This window comes from Pelodiscus sinensis, chromosome 1, assembly GCF_049634645.1.
Source record: "Pelodiscus sinensis isolate JC-2024 chromosome 1, ASM4963464v1, whole genome shotgun sequence".
NCBI classification, from domain to species: domain Eukaryota; kingdom Metazoa; phylum Chordata; order Testudines; family Trionychidae; genus Pelodiscus; species Pelodiscus sinensis.
The window spans coordinates 54,448,644-54,468,054 of record NC_134711.1 but is presented as its reverse complement, the minus strand read 5'-3'; the positions used below and the strand labels follow the sequence as shown (position 1 = coordinate 54,468,054).

Sequence of the window (19,411 nt, the reverse complement as noted above, 5' to 3'; positions counted from 1 at the left end):
TGGACGCTAGGAAGAGCAGCCAAGCATGCTAGGGGGAGTCTGCGCAGTGGGAGGACAGAGGGGCCTGCCCTCAGAGAATGGGGAAGGAACTGGAGATGACGCAGGTAGGAGTCACGTGAGGAGGTCATGAACCTCTCCCTTAGCTGGTGTTCTCCTTTGTGTCCCTCCTCAAGTCATGCCTCACAGGCATAGGTTACAGCAGGAGCAGGAGTAAGGACTGGCTGGAGCTAGAGTGAGAGCAGACTGTTGAAACAACAGCCAGTGGGTATGCTCTGATGGCTCATGATTCCCAGGTAGTGGTGTTGAGCAGACTGGAGGGACTGTTTCCCTTAAGAGCCTGTATACCAGCTTTGAGATCACCTAGATGGATCCTCGCCTGACTAAATGGCACAGGGTGCCTATCACAAGACTGCAGGTAATTGCCTCTGATGACTCATCACACTCCCTGGCTCAGGGATGGCTCATCAGGCTTAAGCAGGCAAGGGGTCAAAGTTAAATCATGATTAGGCAAGTTTAGAGCTATCATAACGGCACATTAATTTGTTGGGACCCCGCGAAGGCACACTGAAAGTTCAGTCGTCTGCTTTGGGAGCACGACAAAGTGCTCTACAGAACTTAGGTACATTTGCATAGGGATAGAAGACCCACGGTGCAGGCATAGTTGGGCCAGGTCAGCTGACTCACATTCATGGGGCCCAGGCTATGGGGCTAAAAATAGACGTTCTGGTGCATGCCCCAAATTTGCAGGGACCCAGAGCTCAGGTTCCAGACCAAGTTTAAATGTCTACAGTGCAATTTTTCTGTTCCACAGCCTGTGCCCCTGAGTCAGCTGACCCAGACGAGCCATCTCCACTGTGTGGATGTACCCTTTCCCAGTACACAGTAGCAGAGTCCACACAATAACTAAGTGTATAGCAAGTTAGCATGCTGTAGATTCAAACAACAGATTGCTGTGTACTAACTCATCGTCTAAACCAGCTCTTAATGCCAATGACTGAGTTATGATGAGCAGACAAATTTATTTCTGAATTCCTTTGCTTTGATCAATTTAAAGTAGACCTATAATGTCCTTTTAAATGTAAATTTTGTATTTATTGCTGATAGTATTCCATCAGGCTGACAACTGTGCTGATGAATCAATTTAAAAGAAAACAGTGAAAAATAGATATTGATTTCTTGTAATGCTTTAGAACAATTATCAGTAAGGAAACAAGCAGATGAGAAATCCGCTTTTAGCAGCTGAAAAAGCAACTATGTTTCTTGCTGACGTGCAGATTTTTGAGCTCAGCATATGTAACTGCATTCCAGATTATGAAATGTCCAATGAAAGTTATTTTAGTGAATAAATTCCTTCTTTCTTTAGATAATTTCAATGTATAGAAAATTGTTAGTTAAAAGGCAGGTGGGGACTATGTGGTGGTATGTTTTTAGTGTCTTCCCCTTTTGAAAAGTTTTAAAATTTCAAAGAAACCCAATTTTTGTTCACTGTTGGAGCTACAACATATTAAAATTCTCCCGTAGCCTTCTATACTCCTAATCTAATACAATATCTTTCTTCATTCTATTGTTCAGCATAAATTGGTTCAGAACTTCCAACCAAGGCAATACAGGCAGTCCCCTGGTTACGTACAAGATAGGGACTGTAGGTTTGTTCTTAAGTTGAATCTGTATGTAAGTCGGAACTGGCGTCGATTCAGCCGCTGCTGAAACTGATCAGTTTCAACAGTGGCTGAATCTGGACGCCAGTTCTGACTTACATACAGATTCAACTTAAGAACCCCAGGCATCCCCAAGTCAGCTGCTGCTGAAACTGATCAGCGGCTGATTCCAGGAAGCCTGGGGCAGGGGCTTCCTGTAGTCAGCCACTGGTCATTTTCAGCAGCTGCTGACTTGGGGACACCTGGGGCAGAGCAGCTGGGGTGCTGCTGGGTTGGTCCAGTGGCGCCCAGAGCGGCGCTATGGGACCAACCGGCAGCGCCCCAGCTGCTGTACCACAGGCGTCCGGAGCAAAGCCGCAGAGCACGGGGGCAGCGGGTCAGCCCAGACGCGCTGTGGCTGTCCTGCTGCCCTCGGGCTCCGTGGCTTTGCTCTGCTTTGCTCCCCGTCCCCCTGGTCTGCAAACCAGGGGGACGGGGAGCAAAGCGGCGGAACACGCGGGCAGCGGGACAGCCCAGACGCGCCGTGGTTATCCTGCTGCCCTCGGGCTCCGCGGCTTTGCTCTGCTCCCCCTCCCCCTGGTCTGCAGATCAGGGGCAGGGGGAGGGGGAGGGGGAGGGGGAGGGGGAGGAGGAGCAGAGCACAGCAGAGCGGCGGAACACACGGCCAGCTGACAGCCCAGACGCGTCTGGGCTGTCAGCTGGCCGCGTGTTCCGCCGCTTTGCTTCCTCTGGAGACCAGGGAGAGGAAGGGCCCCGTTCGTAACTGCGGATCTGGCGTAACTCGGGGACTGCCTGTAATATCTTTTTCCTAGTACTTCACAGAGAAAGAGTTTAACTAGAATGCAGATTCTTCAAAGGTGACATTTCAGCCTTGAAAAAAATGGCTCCAGTACAGAATTCAGTGCTGCTGTGGCCATATTGGTCCCAGGCTATTAGACAGACAAGGTAGGTGAGGTAATATCTGAAGAAGAGCTCTGTGTAGGCTCAAAAGCTTATCACTCTCACCAACAGAAGCTGGTCTAATATAAAATATTACTTCACCCACCTTCCTTGTTTCTCTAGCTTCAATTCAATATCCAAGGTAATGCCAGCATTAACCTCTAATGGGCAGTGCTATGATTTCTGTCTCAATACTAATTTAATGTTACTATGAAATAGAAGTTACCAAACTAATGTTGTGAAGCATTTATTCATTGAATCAAGTCATTCCACTCTTCAGGAGTTGCTTACAAACTGATTATGATTTATGAGTTTGTTATTTATAACTCTTTGACCAATATATTTTACAAATGTATTTGAGTCTATGCGTTTTCCCAAATTGTTCACAACATATTCAGGAAATGTATTAAAATCTGCCTTTCACGTGCTTTTGTGATGATTAGTCTTTGCTTCAAATTAATTCTGGTGGTTGGTAGCAACATTCTGGAGGCAAAGGCCTACTATCATGAAAGGCCTACTATCATGAAAGTCCTACCTCCTAGCTCACTCAAGACTCACCCTCTGGGGATAAACACTAATCCATCCAACAATAAATAGCGAGGAAATCTTAAAAGACAATTGAAAAGACATGCTGCATCACTGTTCTCATTATCTCATGTAATTATCACACACAGCATTCATAGGATTCATACAGATTACTCTTCTTATGTAACCCCCTTTTTCCTCCCTGGATTTCTCAGAAGCAGGTCACGCTCACATATGTGCCTGGGCACCTGATGTTTTAATATAAAAAGAGATCCTGAATACCCCAGCAGTGATGTTGTTTAGTTGGGGATTCCCTAAACTAAACCCCTTTGCTGCAGTTCCCACCTCTTTGCTGCAGTCCTTTGCTCCTAAAGAATATACAATAGCGGTGCCTCCACCTGGCTGGCTCTGTACACACTTATGGTGTGCCTTGGGAGCCTCCAGGAATAAAATTATTCCAGTAATAAACTGGAACTAACTACAAGACAACAATTATAAATAAGATATATCTAATTGATTGCATTAGAATTCACACACCTTTACTTAACAACTTAAAGGAATCAGGTTTAACAGATTAAAAGTGAACAAAATAAAGTAAAAAGTACACGGAAAGGAAACTTATCTATCTGGCATTTGCACTGCCACCATTTATTCCACCCCAGGGTGTGCACTGCTCTGGATTCAGAAACCCAGACACTTGCATGGGCATGCTTAAAGATCTGAAGCTGGAGTGGAAACAGCACTGTGTTTTGTGTGTGTTAGTCCAGGCTGAGCAGCCAGCTGCAAAATCCCTCTGCCACTGGAGCAAGCCCCACCAAATGCCAGCAGCTCTGGTTCACTGGGCAGATCACTCTGGTTCTCGTTGCACCCAGAGTCAGTTTGTCTTTTGTTCTCCATCCCAGGCAGCACTTTCCCAAACATCCCAGTTACTCACAGTCACCTCCTGTGCAGGTTTATGTATGCTCTTCCCAGCCACAGGCACAGTCAGAGTCTCTCCCCTCCAGGGACAATCAACAGCAGCCCCCAAAGCAGCCTGCTAGATCCAAGCCACAGCAGGCTCTCAGTAACAGGCTCTAGCTGCAACACAACAGCTTCTGGCCTGGAAATGGCTCCACATGAGCAGTCTGGCTCCTCTCTCCAAAATGGAGCCTACCCTAACTCTCTCTCCATGCCTGGAAGACCCACCATCCCCCTATTTTTCCCCAAGGGCTCATGGGAGTTATAGTCTCTAGGGCTAGAATGCTGCACAAAGGATCCTCCAAGTAGAAGTCAGAGGCCCCTTTAGAAAGATTACTACATAGCAGCTCTACTTTCTTTTCCCCACCCCCAGTACACTCTTCTTTCTCACTGTGTCCCGAGGAAAAAGATATTACAAGAAATCAAGACCTTAAGCTATATTCCTTATTCTACATTCATCGATCCTAACACAGAATATGAACCTCTCATCTCTTGCAATTTATTTAATATCTACATCTATCAAACTCCATTGTGTTTTTGTGAGCTTCTATGATTGCTCATTTGTTCTCTAATCTGGAACCCTTAGGACCTGACTTGTGTCAAACCAGACCAGAACCATGGGAGGTCAATATTGTCTAGCAGCATTACCAACAAGTCCATTGCTTACTAGGCTCTAAAAAGGCATTTAGAGGTAAATTAGAGCTAAATAGCAGCACAGAACACTGAGAGCCAGGACTGGTGGCTGTCAACAAATGTTATGGATCCACAGGAAACTTGGTCACACTCAGGATAAGCTAACTAAAATCAGGCTGGACTACAGAGGTTGCTGGACCAGAGAGTGCTAGACTAGAGAGATTCAACCTGTAGTGACAGTACTGAGCACACAACCAGAGTGATTATGACCCAGTCAAAGATTATGCTTTAAAAATAAAAACATATGTTTTTTATTTCTATCTTTCTCTGCTCTAATTGCAATTTACAGTTCTAGATCACTGAACTAATCAAATTGGACCTCAATCAACATTTGTTCAGTTTGACACCAGTTAGAACCCAAGTGATCCTTTGTCTTTTGTCTAACCTTCTTCTACATCTCACGTAGTCATGGGCTTTCATCATTTATAATAAACACATACAAAGTCTTTTGTGTTTTGCCATCCAAAAGGAACATGCCACAGCTGAACACTACAAGATTATGTTCCTTTGTTTGACTGTCTATTTACCATGCTTTGGCCACTAGAACTCAATACCTCAATTATTTTGGGGAAGTTCTGTGACCTGTGGCTTAAGGAATGATTTCTTGTAATATCTTATACAGGAAGTCAGAATAGATGATCTCAATGGTGCTTTCTGGCCTTGAAATCCATGTATATATTAATTCCTTTGGTTTTTTGGTCATATTTTCACTTAGTGCCTTTGGAATGCTGTGATGGTCTCAAAGTTCTTAACTGATTTCCTGAGTGCCCTGTGGCAAGAACATCTGAGCAGCCCCAAACACTATCTCTTATGCCTTGATGTACCTTCAAGAAAAGTAATTACACCAAGAACCCTACTCTACCACCCAAGGTTAATGATATGCAGTAGGAGGGACTTCATGCAGCAACAGAGTGGCACTTTCAATATGTTCCAAACTGATTATTTAAACCAGTTTTCCTTCACCCATATCCTGTTGAAACTAACATAACATCTTATAAATTGGCAGGCATGTCTACTTGTTGGTGGCAGACACTAAAGTAGATGCAACTAATTAATCAAGTCTTCCAGCCAGTGGCTTGACTTACTGCTTGCAACCTGAACATTACAGCCACCAAGCCTCAAATCTGGACCTTGTGGTTAGTAGGTAACACATCTAACAAGGGAATCTTAACTAGGAGCTATACTAAGTTTGTCTCAGGTGTTTGATTACCTTACAGATACCATGCAATCCCTATTCAGAAGCCGGGAGATACTGGAAACAGCAAAAATATCAGCTATTTCAATAAATGTGTTTAATGATTCCACACCAGAAAACAGTGAGATATATGAATGGGCTTTCACTAGTTTGGGGTATATGCCAGACTTCAACTGAAGTCCCTTAAGGATTTTTTAATGTTTCCTTTGCAAAAAATGCATAGTTCTGGACTTTGATATTTAAGGATCATAACAGAGTTGCTTGCCCTTTTAAGCGCCGTAGGGCAAAGGCCAGCCAACCCTGCTTAATCCGTAGGGACACCTGCACAACAGGGATCAGTGGTTTCCCCTATAAAGAACAACAGGAATATGCTGAGAAGGGTGGAGGGAAAGCTTTACTTCCCAGTTTACTTTGATTTTGTGAAGACTAATTATTCACGCCCAGACCCCACAGTCACAAAGCCAAAGGCCCCAGTGAAACTGGGAAATAATCTCTGTAGTTTCTTTCTGCTCTTCATAGGAGATTGATCTGATCTTCACACAATGCAGCCTGTGGAACTCCTTGCCAGAAGAGATTGTGAAGACCGGAACTTTAGCAGGTTTCAAGAAAGAGCTAGATAAATTCATGGAGGCTAGGCTATTAGCAGGATGGGTAGCCAGGATGGGTAGGAATAATGTCCCATCACCCATTCCCATATGCGCCCAACATGCCAAAGGTTCTCTGAAATGCTACAATGACAAAACTATACCACTATAGCATTTGAAGTGTAGACAAATCCTTATGAACTAGGATTGGTTGGCCCCAGGCCTCTAGGCCTGAAAGCAGGGCTACTCGACACATGGCCCGTGGCCCATTTGTTTGTGGCCCACGGGTGGGAGCCAAAACAAAAAAGTAGTCAATATAATGGTCTTCTGTTGATATGCGTTTTAGTAGTTACATCCCTGGACTGTCATTGCTCATTAAACGTGCTGTCATATGAGTGGAAATCAGATAAATACTGCATTTTATTAATATCAGCAGAACTGATTTAAATGGGGCCTGCATGTTGTGTAGTCTTGCCTTAATCTTTGTATTCATTCCCATCAGTGTGAAAGAAGTTATTTGCATGTATATGCAACCACACTTAAGTTGCAGCCCTCGGCACATGCTATGAGTATCATTGTGGCCTCCAGGTCTTCTAAAGTTGAGTAGCCCTGCCTTAAAAGAGTTAACGTTCATAGAAGTAGAAAGAAGAACTTCAGTTAAGTCTTCCCCTTTTTGGCTCTCTGCAAAAATGACCCTGGAAATAATGCTTCTCAAGAAAGTTCATATTTATACTGTACAAATTAATAGAAGCCCAGGTCTTCAACTGACTCTCAAAAATTCATGCAAGTAGCTCCCATTAAGGCTCATAACTCCACTCAGAAAAGGAGACTTCAGTAACATTCACCAATCATGTTAGAAAGCCCCAGCATCTTATTTACATAGGCATCTTCATCAAGGTTGTCAAGCTTCAGAATGTTGTCAAAGACATATTTTCTATGTGTACAAACCGATGTAGAAATTTATGTTAAGTAAACAATCAAAACCTTTTCATTTAAAGATCTCTATAGGCAAATGCAGATTTATTTTGCAGTATGTTGACTATAAACTAAACTAGCTCAAGAAAATTACTATATTCAGAAAGTTAATACCTGGCAAGTAGGCTAAAAGAGAATTCATCCCCTGGGAGATGGAGCAATTTGTGTTAGTTAACGGTGACACACTGGACCAAAGAAGAAATAATTGTATAGGCTCTAATGGAAGTTTTGAAGCCACAACTCACCATAACAAGAGGGCTGCATGATCTGGGGCCAGGTCCTCAAGGGGGCTAAGATGATACATAACAGCTGAAGATCTGGCCCTCAACAGTCTAACACAAGAAAAAACAGGAGGTTAATCAAAGTTTTGACAAGGAAATATTGGACTCCTTTTAGAAGGAAGGAAGAGATGACAAACACATTCAGTTTGGGGTAAGATTTTCATAGAGTAAGATCCAAATTTTGCATGGGTTTTTGTGTTTACTTTTGTGAAGCTGTCCGAGCATATATTTGTATATGCAAACTGGGTACGTGAATGCCTAAATACTTATTTGCATCTGGCAAGCCCTGTTTTACATGCACAGTTGTAGAAAACACAGACACAGATGAAGATGTACAAATGTGAATTCAAAAATGTACCCAAATTCCAGGGCTAAGGTAATGAATACATTCCCCGTAAAATTTACTTTGTATTAAATCCTAGATATAATTTAGTGATGCATTCACAGTATAGACTATTTTTGCAGCATTTAAAATATTAATTAAAATAAGCAAAAGACATTATGTTTTAGCATTAAATTTTATTCCATGCCTTACAAAGGAGGATGACAGATAAGCATTCCATGCAAAAACCAAAAAATAGAGCTCGCTGAGAAACAGAATTTCCCTCCCATGAAAAATTTCAAATCAGGACAAAAAACTAACAACTCAATATGCTTTGTTGAACTGAAATTCTGCAAAATTTTGTTTTGGAAGCACCAAATGGCTCCCTCAGTACGAAAGTTTTGGCGCTCCCAAAACATTACATGCCTTCCTGGTCCCACAGCAGCTACTTGGTTTCATAGTCTCCCCCTGCCATGACCTGCAGAGCTGGCCAAAACTTAGGCTCCTCACTGAGCCAGCTGAGTAATGACTCACCTGCTAAGTATTTCATTCAGGGAGCTGGGAAGCCCAGAGAGCCTGTTAGCCAGGCAGCTTACTTGCCATCAGGCAGGCAGGCAGCTAGCCCCGGGAACCTTTCAACCCTTTCAGAAGCTGCAGCTGCTCCAAATCCATCTGTCAAAAATTGGAAAACTGGTACTTTTTAAAACAGATGTGAAAAGGGAAGTTACCCCACAGATATGCCTTAGAATGGCAGCCTATTTGCTGCATTGAAATAGGTTATTTTAGCATCTTTGCAATTCTTTGGTACCTTGCCTCAAAAGTGCTACATTGTCCTGCATTTTGCTTCAACTACCCCAGACTAACACGGCTACATTTCTATCACTTGCCTCAAAAGGTAATTCAGACAACATGCTAGAAATCAATTGACACCTCTCACTTCCATCTGTCCAGCTGCACCTACACTGGTTTGGGTTTTTGTGTTTGTTTGTTTGTTTGTTTGTTTGTTTGTTTTTATTTGTTTTTGCAGAGAGCCACTGAAGGGTTCCATATCAAAAGCTAAGAAACAGGCTGCATTTTTTTATTTTAAGAGATCTTCCAAAATAAATTGCTGCAAAACTGTCAAATGTGATCAATAGACAAGGTGGATTAGGTAGTATCTATTAGTGGACCAATTTATGTTAGAGAGAGACAAGTTTTCAAGCTACACAGAGCTCTTCCTCAAGTCAGGGTTCCTCCCACTAACAGAAGTTGGTGCAGTAAAAGATATCACCTCACCCACCTTTCTCTCTCTAATATCCTGGGACTGACATGGCTACCACACTGCATGCAAATGTGACCATTTATATTCTCTCCACTAAACAAGCTTTGTTTTTCCCTAGGATTTTAAGAAATTTTCCATTTATCAACAAACGTTAAGAGGAAATGAAATCATTACTATTCTAGATTTTCTCCATTGTTACATGATACACTTCAGCTGAGCTATTAGAAATTCATTATTTAGCTAGCTGTAATTTTCAGCAAGTCCCACTAGAAGGTGCTCCTCTATTTCTGTTCTCCCAATTTATTATAAACCTTATATCTCTTTGTATAATAATGTGATGCATCATTTATATTTAATAACCATACTGATCACAGCCTTTGTTAAACCGTAGGCATAAAATACTGAGCTTAAAAATGTTCAGTATTAGGAACTACACTGCAGTACCATGTGTGGTGTGAGTAGTTAGACACCAGATGCAAGTGACAGACCCATAGATGATGTAAATATGCTGAAGTCAATGGTGCTATGGCAATTTAAATCAGTTGAGTATCTGCCCCCTATTGCAGCAAGAGAGGACAAGAGCATGAGCTCTTACCTTAAATGTCCTTCTCTATTCAGTTCCCCCCAACACATATCCTGGTCTTTACTGGTGCCTAAGGACTAAGACTAAGACTAAGGGCTAAGACTCTGGAAGTTCAACACAGCTCCACATTTCCTTTTCTGTCTAGTTTTCAAACTGTTTTTATTTAATGTAAACAATTCAAAATAAAACACAAATCATTTAAAACTATTTATATTTACAATCTTCTTAAAGCTCTTGAGCCAAAACTTTTTGCTCTGGCCTCACCTCTAATAATTATTTCACTTTGTGTTATATATTGAAGTTTTCTTGCTACCAAGTTTTATTTTGCCTTCTTTTACTTGCAATTTTGGCTTTCCCTTTTCCTCCTGCCTCTTGACCATTCTCTTTTGTCTCTGTACTGCCCTTTTCCTGCTCTTTGGCTTGATTTTGTTTGTTATCTTTGGAGCTGCTTTTTTAATTCTATAACTCTGGGTTCCCCAGAGTGTCTGGTTCACACTTTTCATAATGTGTATCAACTGCAAGTCTACATCTCTTATAGCTCTCACTACAGCCATGAACTCTGTCATCTCGCTGTCTGTGGAACAAGAGTTCATTTCCCTGCCTTTTGCAACAGTCTGCAAGTTCTCCTGTGAATTAGGCACCTTTCAAGTCACAGTAGCACCAATATTATGTGAGGAACCTAATTTGAATCCAGTGAATTTATTTGTTTTCATCTGCAATAAACTCCTGGACTGATCTAGTTTGTGTGACTGGCATCAGAGTCTCTGCATTTGTGGGCTGATCTGTTACATGTGCTGATAAATCCAGCACAGGTTTATTATTACAATGGTCACTGAACTGCTCCTCAGATGCAAAAGAATCAGCAGTTCATTCTGATGAATGTCACTCGGATATCTGCAGCTGTACAGTTGTGTCTGACAGAGACATCTCTTTTTCTGGTTCTTTTTCATTCTCTCATTATTGCCATGAGCAATAACTGCTACTCTGTTGCCAGGTCTGCTGTAGAAATTTCCTCTTTCTGGGATATTTTTTCACTATTCTCAACACTGCTGCAATCAGATTGAGAGCTCTGGAGCCTTCCCTGCTGTGGTCTCCTCTTTCCTTTCTTTCAGCTCTTCCTCTCACAAAGTCTTTATGAAAACTCCATTTTTATAGATCCGGGATTTTGCCATAGCCTTCATGCTTCCAATTGTTACTTTTACTCTACTGGATTCTTGTACAGTTTGCACATGCTATGCAATCATCTATGTTCTTTTTTCCTTGCATCTACCTTTTTTTTTTTTTTGGTTAATGTCTTGGGATAACACAGGTTTCTCAGTGAAATAAACAAGCATTATTTTTACTTGTTCATACTAATTCTGTTGATTTTCAGTGAAGCCTGATATTTGTAGAACATCATCTGTCTTTTCCCCTCATGATGAATATAGGGATACTGGTATTCCTAACTCTTTATTTCCTGATTCCTCCTGAAAATTATTCAAAATGGTATATCCATTTTAGCTAAGCTGATTCAGCAACAAAATTAAAGCATGAGTGGGGTGGCTGGGTAGAGAATCGTAGGAGCCATTAGCTCCATTAGCCTTCTTCTTCTTCAGGCTCTTTATTTATTTATTTGTCTTTTGTTTGTGTTCGAGCAATTTGCGCTCTAATTCTCTCTGTGTCCTTGTGGAGGTGGCCTCTCTCTTTCTTCTTATAGAGCTCCTTGCTATAGTTCCAGTGGAGTTCATTTTTTTGTATTCTGATTGCCATTTTCCTCATCTCCACTCTCATCCTCTCTGGACTGGAGCTTTTTCTACCCTTTCATCCCTTCTTAGAACTTTATCTACTCATTCCTTCTTCCACCCCCTTTTCAGCCTCAAACCTACTCTGCTGTTTGGGGCTGAGGAACACAAACTCTCCCCAAGAGTTATACTGATTCATGCTTTTTCTTTACCTCTCTCTCTCTCTTTGGAAATAGCTTTTAGCACTCTGTACAGCCAACAAGGAGACTACACTGGGTATATACACACAAAAATCCAAGTGCTGAAGGACAGACTGACCTCCTATCTGGAATAAAGTTCCTTTTGTAATATCTCTTCTTTATCTCTGGTAAAGGAGAATCAAGAACTCTAGAAGTTCAATTCCAAGCCATGGGTTGTGAACTACAGATGCGATCCACCTCAGCCGGCATCAATGGGAGCTGCTCCAGAACTTAATCCTGCATATTTTACTATTGTAATAAATGATATATGTGTATATATTAATCCACAGTTCAGTGGCTAAATCCATGGAAGCATGAGGGCTACTAGGTATTTATTATTATTCAAATATAAGATTCTGTACTTGATAGCTTCTCACAGTAAGCTCATCAAAGAAATAACTAGACAGAATAGATTAAATGAATTGAAGCACAAGCTTAAGTGCTATTCCTAAATAGGGGTGTTTTCCTAAATTGGAGCCTAAGAAAGATAAAATAGATAATTTAAGTAAAGATGCTTAGTTAATAATAGTCAACACATCTAGGTACTTTAGTCCCAAAATGTGACCTCTTTTTAAAAAATTATATATAATTGAATCTAATATACACAGAACTTATTTCAGAAATCACAGATGGTCCTTAACAGTCTATCAGACACTGGAGAACATTAATGTCAGATCTGCTTTCTATTCCTCAAAAATGTTCAAGATGTTACACTTTCCAGTGTGTTAACGTTGCAAATTATCACTAATATTCTCTTCTCACTTCTATGCAACCACATTGATTTGAAAAGTCATGTAAAGCAGCAGGCTCGGAAAGTATTTTTTTCTAATCATTTGTCCACGGGCAGCTAGAATTTCTTGTCAAGTACTGGATTGTTCCAAATTTCAGGCTTTGATCTTAGTGTCTCAAGTAAATAAGAAATGAAATGTTTCTGCTGCTGTGTTTGGAGATATTTCTCCAAACTTTTTATTTAGAGATTGATTTTTGTTGGGAATGGGGAGGGACTTTAAAAAGATTGGTGTTAGCAGCTAGCTTTATTCTTTGTCTCCATGACCTTTGTTAAACGTATCTAGCAATTCTTTTCAATATATTTATAAAACAAAATAATAACCAACTAAAAATCTGCACCACACAATTCAAACCAGTTCAACACTTAATCTGAACCTTAAGAAGGCATCCATTTCTGATCACTCCATTTGACTGGAATTTGAGGTTGCACGTGTATGGAAGTGAAGGCAAAAGGAAGGTATGTGTATTGCAAGTGATATATGTGGGTAGGATAATGGGAAAGGTAAAAGTCTGGTTGTATATTGCAGTGGGCAGGGAATGGCTTAGCTACGTATTTTCTGGATTTTTTTCAGTGTATGCACTTCAGTGACCTTAATTGTTTTTCAAATACATTTTTGTCTGGTGGATCTAAATAACATTGTCAACTTTTGCATTTTAAACCTGCTTTCACAAATTTGACAATGAGCCATAAAAATAGCAAGGTAACATTACATTGCACTTCTAAAATTTTCATACAAGGATTTCAAGCCCTTTACAAATGGCAAGTCTGAGTCTTGCTTGCACAGGTCTAAATGACTCTGCAAGGTGAAATTCTCTTTTAGTTAGGCCATTATACCACTCCCATCAACTGTGGTATCCAAGCAGATAGGCAATGGAGAACCAGAGGCATTTGCTGGTTAAATCTCTCAACCCTCCTGTAAGGTAGGAGATAGGTAAGGGTTACAGAGAAATTCACTCTACTTAGCACTAGAATGCAGCCATCTCTGGAGCAGGCCCAGGACTGGAGTTAGGTGGCTGGCTGCGACAGCTCAGGATGGCCATGGGTTGGGGTCAGATGGCTAAAGTCAGGCCAGGGCTTGGGTCTGTTGGCTAGCTGGGGTGGGGCTCCTCCAGCAGCATGGGGGGTAAAGGGAGAGGATGGCAGCTTAGGATTGAAGCTGTAGTGGGGCTTCTCTACCTGTGTAAGGGGGCATTGGGACGACTCAGGGTTCCTGATATGGGGATGCAGGGTCATGAGGCTAGCCTTCCTGAAGGGGAGGGGGTTCACCAGCCACCAATGCCTAGAACCTATCTATTATCATATCATAGGAGTTGTTGTTATACCACCATATATACAGCACACCCATGACTATTCTAGGATTCAGCTAGGTCATAGTGCCCAAAGGGGTACAACAGAACTGTCTGGCCTATGGCATCTGGCAAACCTTTTATGATGGGTTGGATCACAGAAGTCCACTTGGGGTTGTCACCCAGTGCGCTGATCAAGACACTGAGCCCACCTTCCTGCCCTCTGGTTTTCAGCGTATTTTGCCTGCCCCTGGTCTTCAGTATATTTTGCTGCCTCTGGTCTGAAGTGAGCATTCTAGTCTTTGAATTGGATTGTACTAAGCAAGGGGCCAGAGGTCACCTTGGAGCTCACAGCTGAGCTGATAGTTTCTGTATTCTGGCCACATGCAGCATCCCAGCATCACTAGGGCTAACCCTCGTGTTCAGAGCCAGGTGGGCATGTCAAAGACTTTCTCATTGCAAAATGCTGATTTGTTGAAACTGAAACAGTTTGTGGGAGAAGAATGATTGTGACAAATTTCCTGCTTAAACAAAAAAAGGGAAAAATCTTTTCAAAATTATTGAAAGACACTCTCACCATCATCACTTTTCAGCATTTTTCTAAACAAAGAAGTTCTAATTTTTTGGACTTCATGCTGTTTTGAAATTTAAACTAATTTATAGTTTAAAAAAATTCTATACATTCATTTTCCTGTTTTACAATGAAGCCCCTCATAGGAGGTGTCAAAACTCCAGAATCCTTTGCTTTTCTCACTGGCCTGAAATCCACTCGATGCATAAGCAAGGAATCTTCCAAAGGCTGCTAAACAGGACCTGATAGGTCCCAGACCAGGAAATTTTCTGGACCAGGAGAGGTCAATGCACCGCGGTCTCCATTCTTCCCCCTGGCAGGCACACTGCCATCTGGGGCTCTGCTCTCCCCATGGGGGGGTGGGCTCCGCTCCCCTTCTCCCACAGCTCTGCTGTCACCCAGGGCTCCAATTTTGCCCAGTGGCTTTGCTGCTGCCTGGGAGGGGGACCTCTGCACTCTGCCCAGCAGCCCTGCTGCCATCAGAGGCTCTCCGCAGCAGCTCCGTTGCAGCCTGGGACTCTTTGCTCTGCCTGCCCCAGTCTGGCAATGCTCCTGGCCCTACAGGGTCACCCCGATGAGGCCAGACCAGGTGTGTTGCTGGATTACGAAAGTTTGGATTACGGAATGTCAACCTGTATTAACCTTTGTAGTAGGCCCTTCTGATACCTCTAGGAAAGGTTTGATCCAGTCTACTCATCATCATCAATCATCATAATGACTAAAGGATCTGAACCAGCACTGGATGGGAGTCTTTGTGTCAACTTCATTGACTTCACTGGGTTTGAATCAGATTCGTGAAAAAGGAACCATTTTATCTTCTAATGAAATGCAGTTGCCTGAGGTGGAAGGTGATAGTTGTGCAGCATTAAAATGAGCCCCTGAAAGCCTGCTGAGGACAGGTATTTAAGAAAGCATCCTATATTCAAAGGTAATTGGGGTAGGCAGCTAAGTTCTGTCTAAGCTGCATGGCCACTCCCCAACTAGCCCCATGCAAGGGCTCAGAGCGGGCACCATTCCCCTCCACATACTGCGGCAGGTCCGTGTTGGGGTCGGGGAGAGAGCTTCTCTTTCCCCCGCCTGTGGCAGTTCCATGCAAGGGCTGGGGAAAGGCCGCTCCCCACACAACCACCACAGCTGATCCATGATGGGGCTGGTGAAGGGGCCGGGCCGTTTCTGCCGCCCTGGCTGTGGTAGCTTGGTGGTAGGGCCCGGGGGTACCTCCCTCCCAGACATAGTGCCCTACCAAGATCTGCCCCAGAGCTGCTGCCCTTCCACGAATCCCACCCAGCCAAGCCGGGACTTGCCCTGGCTGGGGGACAGGCACTCCTTCCTCTCTGTGTCTGCTGGAGCTGCGGGGGACCATGGAGAGATGCTTCTCACCTGGTGCCAACCTACCATGGTGAGAGAAGGCTGGTGACACTTCTCTCTCCCCAGGGCAGCCTGCATACAGAACTCCTCATCTCTAGTCCCACCCCAAAGCCCATACACCAGCCACAGCCCTCACCCTGCACCCCAAATCTCTGTCCCAGCACTGAACTGAGTCCAGGTCTTTTTCTGTAGCAAGTAGTTGACAAAGAAGAAGGGACATCTTAATAGCACACTACATGAGGACATAAGAACATAAGAACGGCCGTACTGGGGCAGACCAAAGGTCCATCTAGCCCAGTATCCTGTCTACCGACAGTGGTCAGCACCAGGTGCCCCTGAGAGGGCAGACCAAAGACAATGATCAAGCAATTTGTCTCCTGCCATCCCTTTCCAGCCTCTGACAAACAGAGGCCAAGGACACCATTTTATCCCCTGGTTAATAGCCTTTTATGGACCTAACCTCCATGAAATTATCTAGCTTCTCTTTAAACTCTATTATAGTCCTAGCCTTCACAGCCTCCTCTGGCAAGGAGTTCCACAGGTTGACTACATGCTGTGTGAAGAAGAACTTTCTTTTATTAGTTTTAAACCTGCTACCCATTAATTTCATTTGGTGTCCTCTAGTTCTTCTATTTAGGGAACTAATAAATAACTTTTATCGGCCCTCTCCACACCACTCATGTTTTTATAGACCTCTATCATATCCCCCCTCAGTCTCCTCTTTTCTAAACTGAAAAGTCCCAGTCGCTTTAACCTCTCCTCATATGGGACCCGTTCCAAACCCCTAATCATTTTAGTTGCCCTTTTCTGAATCCTTTCCAAGGCCAAAATATCTTTTTTGAGGTGAGGAGACCACATCTGTACACAGTATTCAAGATGTGGGCATATCATAGTTTTACACAGGGGCAGTAAGATATTCTGGGTCTTATTTTCTATCCCTTTCTTAATAATTCCTAGCATCCTATTTGCCTTTTTGACCGCCGCTGCACACTGCGTGGAAGTTTTCAGAGAACTGTCCACGATAACTCCAAGATCTCTTTCCTGATTTGTCATAGCCAAATTAGCTCCCATCATACTGTACGTATAGTTGGGGTTATTTTTCCCCGATGTGCATTACTTTACACTTATCCACATGAAATTTCATTTGCCATTTTGTTGCCCAATCACTCAGTTTGGTGAGATCTTCTTGGAGTCTCTCACAGTCTGCTTCTGTCTTGACTATCCTAAACAGTTTTGTATCATCTGTAAACTTTACTACCTCACTGCTTACCCCTTTCTTACACTAAATAACAGATGATCTAGAGCAGTGGTTCCCAACTGCCAGTCCGCTGGCTGCTGGGCCACAGCGGCTTCCAGAACTAAAGCCGGATGTTTCTGGCGGCTCTGGGGGCTGAAGCTCACCTTGGCCTCCTGAGCCACCGCACAGCAGCCAGCTTCAGCTCTGGCAGCCATGGCAGCTGATTTTGCCCAGCAGCAGCAATGGGGCTGAGGTGGCGGTAAGAGGACGCAGAGCAGGAGGCACCTCCCTGCTTCCTCCCCCCCGTAACCTCCCACCCGGGTAAAATGGTGGCCCGGACAGGGCTCTACACTTACCCCCAGCCCCTACCCATGCGGGTGTGAGATATGCTTGGGGAGGGAGAGGGCGCGTGTGCCAACAATGGCCACTCTGCTGCCTGTGTGGCAGTAAAGGCCACACTCCCTGGGGGCAGCCTTGCTCTGGGGAACATGGGGGTTGGGTCAAAGGGCAAAGAGGTGTTGAGTGAGGGCATGGTGGGGTCTCAGGCCACGCAGGTGTTGGCATAGGCTGCAGGGATCAGAGATTAAAGGGTCAAAGGGCACGGGGCATAAGGGTGAGGGTCAAAGGGTGTTAGGCAGTGGGAGCAAGGGGCTGGGTTGGGGCTAGGAGGTGAGGGGGGAGGACTGGAGCTGAATAAGGGTAGGGGTCTGAGGTCAAAAGACAAGAGGGGGTGGGTTGCAGTGGGTCAGTGGTTATGGAGCCAGGTGCAGCGCAGCTTGTGCTTCTGTCTCAGAGGGAAGCAGATCTGAAAGTGTCTGAACAGAGTTGGGGGGGGCTGAGAGCTTGTAGAACAGGCAGTTGCAAGGTCAGTGGGGCGGGATCAGTGTTTGACACAATAAGCAGTCATGGAGTTTGTGGACCAAGAGGCACTGGGGGTAATGGGGCAGGATCAGGGAGCACGGGGAGTGGTAGGGCAGGTTCTGGGGAAATGGGAGGTTGTCAATTTAAGTCAGGGGTCGCTGGGACACAGTGTGCCAAGGATGGTAGTGACAGAGGATGCAGAACAGGCTCCAGACAAGATGGAGGTGGTTGACAAAAGGAAGTTGGCAGAGAGACTGTTGGGAAGCAGGAGATGGTGGGCACTGGCCTGACAGGCTTGGCAAGACAGACCTGTGAGGTAATGGGGTTAGTGGGATAATTATAGAGGATATCAGATGATAGGTTTGGCAGGTTTAATAATACAGAGACACAGAGTATCAGGGTTGGCTGGCCGGGGTCTGGAGGTTCCAGGGTCGGAAGCAGAGGAATGTGTAGTGACAAGATGAGGTCAGCGGGTGAGCTGATTGGCAGACAGTTAACTGTATATTTGCATATTCATTATTTGCATAATGAATATGAACATATGCAAATAAAATATTACCAGTCTGCAAAAAGTTTGTGATTGGGTTTGCTGGTCTGCAGTATAAAAAAGGGGTTGGGAACCACTGAGCTAGAGAAGAGAATCAGGAACATCTTTTTGCCCTTTGCCATAATTCAAGGGCAAGGAAATATTTAAGGACTTGGAATGGCAGCTGATTTAAAACTGGTTAAAAAAATCCCTTTTTTCCCCACCTATCACAATGGTCTTGTGGAACTCATGTATCATTGAGACACAGATCTTAGCAACATTCAAAAAAGGATTCAACCTTTATACGGAGAAAGTTCTATTCCCAAGGAGACACAAGTAAGGATTAAAAAAATCAACCAGAAATTTAGAAGGGAAAGAAACCCTCAGGCTTTAAGACATAATCTGAACTCTGACTGCCTGAGGTCAGGAAGAATGTTCCCTGTGAACAGGCTATTCCACATTTGTCCACTGCCATATTTTTTGCACCTTCCTCTACAGCAGCTGGTGCTGGCCATTGTTAGGGTCAGGAGAATGGCTAGATGGACTCTAGTCTGATCCAAACTGGCAAATCAGATGTTCCTAAATTAGGCAGCTAAATTCACATGAAGGCACCTGGTTCCCAGAGGTGCGGAGCACAACAGCTTGCAGGGAACTAGGAAATTTTCATGACTATTAAAGTGACTAAATATGCCCAAGCAGAACTTCAGTCAATGCCATGAAACATCTGTGCACGTACAACAGAGAATAGCCAGGTGAGAGCCCCAACCCAAACCACCCGACACACCAGGAACCAACGGTGCAGGAACAATTTGTATAGTGGGGATGCTAAGAGCCACTGA

At 43.7% G+C, this 19,411-nt stretch overlaps 1 protein-coding gene across 2 annotated transcripts in view; it reads right to left on the bottom strand.

Moving 5' to 3' along the window:
• Positions 1–19,411, bottom strand: part of TMEM117 (transmembrane protein 117) — a 372,578-nt gene that overhangs the window by 340,453 nt on the left and 12,714 nt on the right. The window contains exon 2 of one of the 2 annotated variants that reach the window (XM_075930343.1): positions 7,772–7,858. The exons of the other annotated variant lie outside the window; for it this stretch is intronic. Within the exon in view, the coding sequence (XP_075786458.1) occupies positions 7,772–7,790 (19 nt within the window). The 5' untranslated portion in view covers positions 7,791–7,858. The remainder of the gene's footprint in view (positions 1–7,771; positions 7,859–19,411) is intronic. 2 annotated transcript variants of the gene reach the window in all.